Source organism: Danio rerio, chromosome 23 (genome assembly GCF_049306965.1).
Source record: "Danio rerio strain Tuebingen ecotype United States chromosome 23, GRCz12tu, whole genome shotgun sequence".
Lineage (NCBI taxonomy): Eukaryota > Metazoa > Chordata > Actinopteri > Cypriniformes > Danionidae > Danio > Danio rerio.
This window is the reverse complement of record NC_133198.1, coordinates 28,951,931-28,961,333: the sequence shown is the minus strand read 5'-3', so window position 1 is coordinate 28,961,333 and position 9,403 is coordinate 28,951,931. Positions and strand designations below refer to the sequence as shown.

The window sequence follows — 9,403 nt, the reverse complement described above, 5'->3', positions numbered from 1 at the left end:
ACATTCCGCCTGCTTCTACATTTAGCTCCACCCACCAATTCAAACCATCCACAATTCTTAATATTAGTGTTAATATTAATATAATGTCCTAATAGCATAACGTTGAGCCTGATACACTCAAGAAGTCATGCAGACACGGGCTGGGTTTGTCCATAATGATGTTGGCTCTTTTAAAGGGCAGATAGTTTACCCCTTTTTAAAGATTTATTAATAATATTATTATTCCTCTGAGTGTGCCAGTTTAGGTTTAGTCCAAAACACAGTTCAGATTTTTTTATTATAATGTGTTAAAAAGTGCTATTTTGGGGGCATCTACACAGGTCATGTTTTAGGGGTGTGTTTCTTCACATGAAAATTAGTTTTGACTTCCCACCCAACGTAACAAGGAGGCGGAGCCAAGAGCACCTCCGCTCTGTGTTTGGCAACAGACAGGCAGACAGAGAGAAGCAACATGAGTGAGAGGACCAGCATTCAGCTGTACATGTACGACTCAGACACAGACCAAGCAGAGAGTACAAAATCCTTTGTGTCTTTGTATAGTTTTACAGCCAACTGTGTGCTAGTTTAAAGTGCCGAGCTTGTACACCGAGACTAATAACCATGCACACTGAATTAACTTTGACTGAGGCACCGGATGCGCCGCTCAGAGCCGCGACACAGCACACCAGACATGCCAGCCTGATCTCACGAGAAAACGTAAGTATTTTACGTTTTGCCAGTTTAGTGGCTAATTCGTACGAATTCGTTCGAGTTCAGTCGTACGAAATGGTACGATTTTAAAAACGGAGGCGTGGCACCTGACCCCACCCCTAACCCTAACTGTCATTGGGGGATAAGCAAATCTTACTATATTGTACGAATTAGATCGTACGAATTCATACGAATTAGCCACTAAGTGAAAAAGTTACGAATTGCCGTGAGATTGTGTTAAACACGCACATTCGCATGTTATTTAAAATGAAAACTATTCAGATGGAGTTCTGTGGACAGCTGCCGACTTGAAGCGCTGTAGTGTGTACCCTGTGTAACAAACTTGCCTGCAGGTCGCACACCAGAAGTGCCGCTCAGCGTAGCGCCACGCAGCGGCATGCATTTTAGAATTGTAAACATAGGTTTCTATCAGGGTACATACAACGACACTTCAAGTAGGCGGCTGGGTGCCATGGACAGCTGCCGACTTAAAGCGCCATTTTGTGCTGAACTCATATTTATTTGTTAACCACTTCAAACATCTGAGCTTTACAACAGCAACAAAAAAATCTTGCATACACATTCTTAATTACAAAAACTATTCTATTAAGTTAACTAAACCTAGACTACGTCCTGCCATCTTTTCCAACTTCACTATTTAAAAGAAGTAAGCTTAACATTTTAAGACAGCACGAGCACTTACTTTTTAAAGTTGAAATAACATCTTTTCACCGTGTACATGCTGACTGCTGAAAAAAAAACTTTAGATTAAAGATTATGATTAAAGAACATAAGGTTACTAATATGAAATGTCCAGTGCATAGACGACATGAGACTACACTTGAATAGTTACAGCTGTAATCTGCTGATGGTCTTCATATTTGTACTCTTACAATGCAGGAAGGGATTTAATGATTACTCCTGAACACTGGTAGATCAACAATGATTTTCAAGAGCTACATTACGCTTTTGTGAAACAGACTGCAATATTAGGATCAGTTGCATAATCATTTGAATGGTCAATTCATCCTTATGATTTTTGGGGGAAATGCAGTCATGGTTAAGATGAACTGCTGAAGTTTAAAACAAGATTCAGAATGTGGACGAAAGTTGATTGAAGTGACTTTTTGAATAATGAATGGTTGTTGATAGATGGTATAGTGTGAGTATTACCAAAGACTTTAGAATACACAAGACGTGTCACTCGTACAGTTTTAAATGGGGAAAAGTGTAACGTCAATATGGTGAAAGAAACCCACCTACTAGTACAGGAGACAATCATCAATCACAAATTGTTGACATTTCTCCGGGGAGAAGCTCTGACCAGACGTGTGCTTTTATGACAGTTTGGCGGTCAACAAGAACTTGAATCTCAGTGAATACTTGCTTCACAGAAATAAGAAATATACCTAAATAAAGCTTGAAATCTCTTTTAAACGAACCAAGAGCACTAGAAAACAAAAGCGTTTTGTTTTGAAATTTGCATGAAACAAACACAAGGTACACATTCTGTCAAACGCACAACAAATGACAGCAACTCCTCAAACACCCCACACATTTGAAAACAAAGAGTCACTGTTGTTTACTGGAGGAGATTCACCTTCAAGACCAAGTTGTAAATAACTTAGAAAAGTGGTGCGATCTGATAAAGCATTATCCAGAGGATGATAATGTGTGAAACAGCCATAATTATGAGGCTGGTGTCGTGATCTCTCACCCTAAGTAAGCGCAGATTTCGTTTGATTTTAAAATTAAGAAACTAAACTGAAACAGTTGTTGCTTAATTTATTTGGTGACTTCAAATATGTAAGGTAATCGTAAGCTTGGCAAACAGCTTTGGAGAATTTGATGAGTCTGATTCCAGCGACGTTCCAGGGACAGACGAGTCTTCGCTGAGGCCATCTTCCTGCCTAAACCACGGCGAATGAAGCTCTGCACAAGACTTTTGGCCAGCGGAGAAATTAAAATGGTCTTGCCCAACTGAGTCTGGTTCCCTCAAGGTTTTTTTTCTTCACTCCCATCAGGTGAAGTTTTTTTTCCCTCTCCGCTGTCGCCACTGCCTCGCATGGTTCAGGATTGGTAGAGCTACGCATTGATGAATTTGCTCTTCAGTGTTTGAACTCTCAGTAATGATTAAATCACACTGAACTGAGCTAAACTGAACTGAACTGAACTTAAACACTAAAACCTGAACCACACTGTTCCAGTTACTATGACCATTTATGTGAAGCTGCTTTGACACAATCTACATTGTAAAAGCGCTATACAAATAAAGCTGAATTGAATTGATGTTTTCCCATTCAGACAGAATGCTCGAGCATACTGCCCGAGTGGCGTTTCTAAGATGGCCGCCGAATTAATAGCTTGCCTTTTAAGGAACTTCTGTATTTCAGAAACTGTAGATCTACTGGGAATTTCATGCACAGCCATCTCTAAGGTTTACAGAGAAAATATAAAATAAAAAAGAGAGAAATCCTATGTGAGAAGCTGTTCCTTGGGGTGAAAATGTGGATGTTATACTTCAGAGGAAAATTGCCTGACTTGTTTAGTTGATAGAACGAAATCAGTAACTCAACTGAGGTCGTTGAAGAGCATGTCTGAAGACACAGTGCATTAAAGCTTGAAGCGGATGAGCTACAGCAGCAGGCGATCACAGCTAAAACAGGAAACATATTTTTTTGTATCAAACTCACAGCATATAAGCCACAAAAGCAGAAAAACTTCAACCACTTACACGTATAACAGGAAACTGCAGCTGGCTGTACAATTCACAGACTCACACCCAGACACAGACACACTTAAATTACAGGAACTAATAGATAATATTCTGTAAAAACCTCTTACTAAATGACCTTAACAAACCCCTAATCCTAAATACAACCCTCATAGAAAAAACACAGCAATGGTTTACAACAATGGAAAACAGCTAAGTCATACTCACTATACAACTTTATGTTGCCATAAACCACATAAACCTGACCACACAGAAACCTACACATATACAGAAACACAGCAGTTAAAACAAATATTGAACATGTAAGGATTTTTCTCAGTACAGTTTTTAAAGTGATTGTTGAAACAAAATGTTTACCATATTTCTGGAAAAACCCAAACAAGCATATACAAATACAATCTAGAAATCTAAAATTGTTGTGTAATATCAATGAAACAACACAAAGAGAAAGTACGCTACTGCTGAAATTTATTAAATTATATGCTTAAAATGCTTGGTAAGCCAGCATCAATATGTCTCTTTTAGTTGAAAGTTGAGAGGTTATTTGACTGTATTTGAGATCATTGTCTTGAAATGTCCACCTTGTATCACCTTCATTAGCCAAGTATTGTAGATGGTAGGACTGAAGCAGATAATATTAATTTACACTGACGAGGGGCAGGGGTGCAAAGTCAATTAGAAATATATTTTCTGAGAAAAATTGTGTCGTGTTCAATACTTATTTTACCTGCTGTATATACAGTTGAAGTCAGAATTATTAGCCCCCTTGTTTTTTCCCCAATTTCTGTTTAACATAGAGCAGATTTTTTTAAACACATTTCTAAACAAAAGTAAAACATAAACAAAATTCATTTCTAATAACTGATTTATTTTATCTTTGCCATGATGACAGTAAATAATATTTTACTAGATATTTTTAAGACACTTATATACAGCTTAAAGTGACATTTAAAGGCTTGACTAAGTTAATTAGTTCAACTAGGCAGGTTAGGGAAATTAGGCAAGTTATTCTATAATGATGGTTTGTTTTGTAGACAGTCGAAAAAATATATAGCCTAAAAGGGCTAATAATTTTGAAAAATTACAAACTGCTTATATTCTAGCTGAAATAAAACAAATAAGACTTTCTCCAGGAGAAAAAAAATATTATCAGACATACTTTAACACTTTCCTTGCTCTGTTAAACATCATTTGGGAAATATTTAACAGAAGAAAAACAAATTCAAAGGGGAGCTAATAATTCTGACCTAAACTGTATATATATATATATATATATATATATATATATATATATATATATATATATATATATATATTATAGCAATCTTTTTCTCAATATTTGTTGATCTGACAATTAAGTTGGATTACAGTATGTCTATTATAAAAAGCCAACAAAAACATAAACAAATATATCATAACATACATATTTACAATCTGTGATTTTAGTTGTCAAAAAAAAGATACTGGTAAATAACAAGCACCTTAATGAGTACTGAGCTTGAAGAAAGTTCAGGTCCTTCAGTTTTGCTTTTGTTTTCCCACATGGCTAAAATAGGTCAAGACATTGCTTGGTGTGTGACTGGTGTAATAAGGCCAGGTAGTGAAACTCTATTTGTAAAGTTCTTCTGGGTGAAGTTTGCAAACATATTCAGTTCCTAAATATTATTTGTATTAACCCAGTGCTACAGTTTACTATATTAATGGCCATCCATGTATTTGGTGATGACACATAAATAATACTATTATTATCATCATCCTTTTACACTTTTTTTGTATCCACCCAAGAAAGCCAAACATTTGCGATCGATTAACCAGTGGAAAATCTCACCTCGACCAGCATGTTTCCTACTGCTAGTTCTCAACACTCACAAAGACAATCTCAAGTGCTCTGCAGAGATTGCATTTCTTTTTTACAGCTGGCTGCACGAACAAAGCAGCAAGAGAAACATTAAATGATTAATTATTTAATAAACAACTCAGACAAACTTTAGTCCTACTATATACTCAGTGAAGGGTAGATTCAACCAGTAAGAGAGCTGCTTAGGGTTAAGGGTCCCTGAAAAATGCTGAGAAGCAAATATTAATCATATAGCTAAGCTTATACATTTTTATCATTTATTATAAAATCTCTCTATAAGCATTACAATTTGAAAATTATTATATACTTCTTTTCAAAAGTGGCACGTTTCATCCATACTGCACTTGCAAATATTAAACTCTAATCACAAATGTGGCTTATTTGTAAATTTATTGTATTTAATTTACATTAAGAAGACAAAGGTTCCACTTAAAATATATTTTTAATGTGCTTTACAAGAAAACAAAAATAAAATATCTATAGAGAAAAAGAATGCTTTGTGTTTCAATGCTATAGGGCCCCATACCTGGAATTGCTTAGAGCCCCCAAATCACTAAGTCCATCCCTGACAGAACAAAATGACATCTATGGTTGCAAATTTGTACACTTTTAGAAATGGTTAATCAACTAATTTGCCTTATTTAAATAATCTACACATATTATTCATGTAATTATTAGAATTTTTAGCAGTATTGTCTATTTTTAAACATACCTTGTAGTACCTTTCTAAAAAAATGCTTTAAGCAACTTTAGAGACATGACTCCTAAATATCCTAAAAGTAAGGGAAATAGTGGATTTCGTTTATTTCAACAGCCTTTTTAATGAGCCATTGAAAAGGAAAAAAAGGTGTATAACAGTGTCATAATAAATAATAATATAGTTAAAAACACTTTTTTGTCGCATGTGGTTGACCATTTATGTGCTGTGGGTGATATGAGTGTTTTAATCAGGCTACCACGAGTGATTTCAAACTCGTGGGAAGCACTGATTGACCATTTATTAATGCGTGTGGCTTTAGCTTTAAATGGAAACACAATAAAAATACACTATTTATTCTAAGAATGCAATGAAGCATCAAGTAAATCCTGTCAATCTGTAAAAAGGGTTTAAGCAAAAGTACAAAAATAACATCAAATCGCAAATATTTGAAATGTGAAGTTTTATCAAAAAGGTCAACACCGAACTTCTAGACTAGTCCATTGATAGTTTGGCACATAACATGTTGCTACTTGTATGGATGATAAAAGAATCATTTAATTCACTGTTCATAATCCAGTGGAAAAGAAGAAATATGTTATCACACAAAGAGTCTTCATTCATCTCTAACTGATGGCAAGTTCATGCTTTAGTGAAGGAGACACTTGAGGAGAAACGACAGATTGTCTGGATCGTCTGCACTTTACAAAAAACTTCATCAAAAACTCATCACTGTTAAACAGATAGAGAAGCGGGTTGATGGCACTATTCATGCACGCCAGTCCATTTCCAACCTGGTTTGCAATATATACATCTGCGTACCATTTCAGACACGTGCCGTCGAGCTTGGAAATTCGAGTTGCCAGGTTCATATTTCTAAATATATGAAAAGGAGTGAAACAAATGGAGAAGAGCAAAATCAGGATGACAACCAGCCTCAGACACCTCAGCTTCAAGATGATATCGATGTCTTTCTTTGTCAACAGAGTGAACGCCACATGTCCGTAGCAGCAGAGCATGATTAACAACGGGATCCCGAATCCAACGACCGTCCTCCCGATGCTGTACTTGAGGTATTCCCTCATGTACTTGTCCGAAGTCGTGTCATAGCATGACGTTGCGTTGTCGGAGGTTTTGACAAAAAACAAATCAGGCAGAGACTGAAGCAACACCAGAAGCCATACTAGCAAAGCAACCAAGACGGAGAACCTCGCTGTAATTCTGCCTTTAACTCTTAAAGTGTGGACGATGCCCAGGTACCTATAAACGCTGATGCAGGTGAGGAAACCGATGCTGCCATACAGGTTGATGCAGAAACACAATCTTAAAATCTTGCAGAAAGCATGTCCAAATATCCATTTGTGCTCGGATGCGTAGTAAACCACAAAAAAAGGCAAAGTGAGAAGATATAAAATGTCTGCCCCGCAAAGGTTAAGCATGAAGATATTCACGTTGCCCATTTTCGTCCAGTTCTTATATATAGATTTTAGTCCCAAACAGTTTCCCATAACTCCAAGAGTGAAAACACTCACGTAGACTGAGGGCAAAAATCTAAACGTAAAGTCAAAATTGACCAATTTACAGGTAGAGTTGGACTCCATTATTGGTAAAAGATGATCATCCGATGTTCTTGATGGAGTTATAGCTGTTTTGAGGTGCAGTATAGGATGACATTCTTGTAAATGGAAATGTGTCACAGGAAGTGAGAACGCTCACTGACGTAGCCTACCACAATTTTAAAAAAGAAGAACTATGCACTTTGAACTTGATCTAATCTCCAAAGATTATAGAAGAAAATTTATGACAGAAATAGCTGTTTATTTTTTCTGTCGCTCATAAAGAAGATATGCTATTACTTATATTTAGCCCACCCACAAAGTGGAAATTGAAAAAAGGAACTATTGTAGGCTACTTCTGGTTTTGAATTCAAATACCACCCTTTTTATCACTGTAAGGCCCTCCATAGTTAACAAAAAAAGTTCTAATGCCAATTATGCCGTTCAAAAAAAATGGAGAAGCACATTTAAGAGGGCACTCTACCATAAAACCACAGCCAGCTGCAAGATTCAGAACTGAAAACAAAAAAGTTTAAAAAAAAAAAATAAATAAAAAAAAATATATATATATATATATTATTTTTAATGCTATTCTGGAATGCCCACATCCTAAATCGGGATTATTGTGACGTTTACATGCATCATTGATGTAGGAAGAATTAGAAATATTTGCCTGACCTGAGAATTTGGATTTATGTTGATTAAGAAACAGTGTAATTTCTTAACATGTTTTGTTATACAACAAGTAATAATAAAACTCTAACAATATTCATTCAACATTAAGTGTTGTATTGTTCTCTTAAACCACAGGATCTGGTTCTGCTTGCCATTTGAGTAAAGCAATTACTAACAGAGAGCATTGATGGTGCTGTGAATTTAGCCCATCACAACTATGGCCAATTATTTCTTTTTCTGCTAAAGGTACAGTAACAACCTTTGTGTTTTGTTTGTTTTTTTAAGTGAAAATGAGGATTGAAAGTTTCATTTTTACAAATAAACCTTGACCATTTTTGGTGCTTAAAACTGCAAACTTTATAAACCTTAATATGTAAAATATAAAATTTAAAAACTACATTTCATGGCCCTACCTATTAACCCATATAAGTGGTTGCAAAGGGCCGCCGTAGCCACCAGGGGGGCCCATTCCATGGATTAAAGGGATAGTTCACCCCAAAATGAAATCATAATGTCTTCTGTTGAACAGAAAATATAGTTACATAAAAAATGCTGGTTGATGGTACCAATAGATTTCCACAATCTTTTTTTCCTTACTATGAAAGTCAAAAATACCTTCAAACAACATTTTTTTTTAAATATCTGCTTTGTCTCATAGGAAACTCATAAAGGTTTAAAACCACATGAGGGAGCGTAGTAATTTTCAGTTTTAGGTGAACTCATTTTTAGGTGAAATCCCTTTAGGACTATGCATTCATGTTTGTACATAAAGGGGCAGTAATATCAGTTTGGTTCAGTGAAGAGAGAACAAATAAGCAAGTCTAGACTATTTGAGAAATTTAGCTTGGGGTCCCCCAAATTCTAGGGCCAACTCTGGGACCACATGGTGTATTTAACTTTGTTAATAATAAAATAATGTATAATAAAATCCTAGATTAAATCAAAATGTAAATTAAACTTAATTAATTCATTCATTAATTAATTAATTCATTCATTCATTCATGAATACAATTAATTAATTCTAAAATAATACCCTTCCATCCACAACCCATCACTGGTAAACATTCATACACACTCATACACTATAGCCAATTTAGTTTATTCAATTCACCATACCTATACATGTCTTTGGACTGAAACCGGAGCATACGGAGGAAACCCACATGAACATGGGGAGAACATGCAAACTCCAG

The 9,403-nt window shown here is 35.6% G+C and overlaps 1 protein-coding gene across 1 annotated transcript; it reads right to left on the bottom strand.

The window, feature by feature from the left end:
* Positions 1 to 5,342: 5,342 nt before the first annotated feature.
* On the bottom strand, positions 5,343 to 9,095 carry si:dkey-78k11.9. The gene is made up of 2 exons (XM_073939898.1): positions 9,083 to 9,095; positions 5,343 to 7,690 (listed from the first exon to the last, which is right to left on the bottom strand). Exons 1-2 carry the CDS (start codon positions 9,093 to 9,095, stop codon positions 6,606 to 6,608), a joined length of 1,098 nt encoding a protein of 365 aa, XP_073795999.1. The 3' UTR covers positions 5,343 to 6,605.
* Between the last annotated feature and the right edge of the window lie 308 nt (positions 9,096 to 9,403).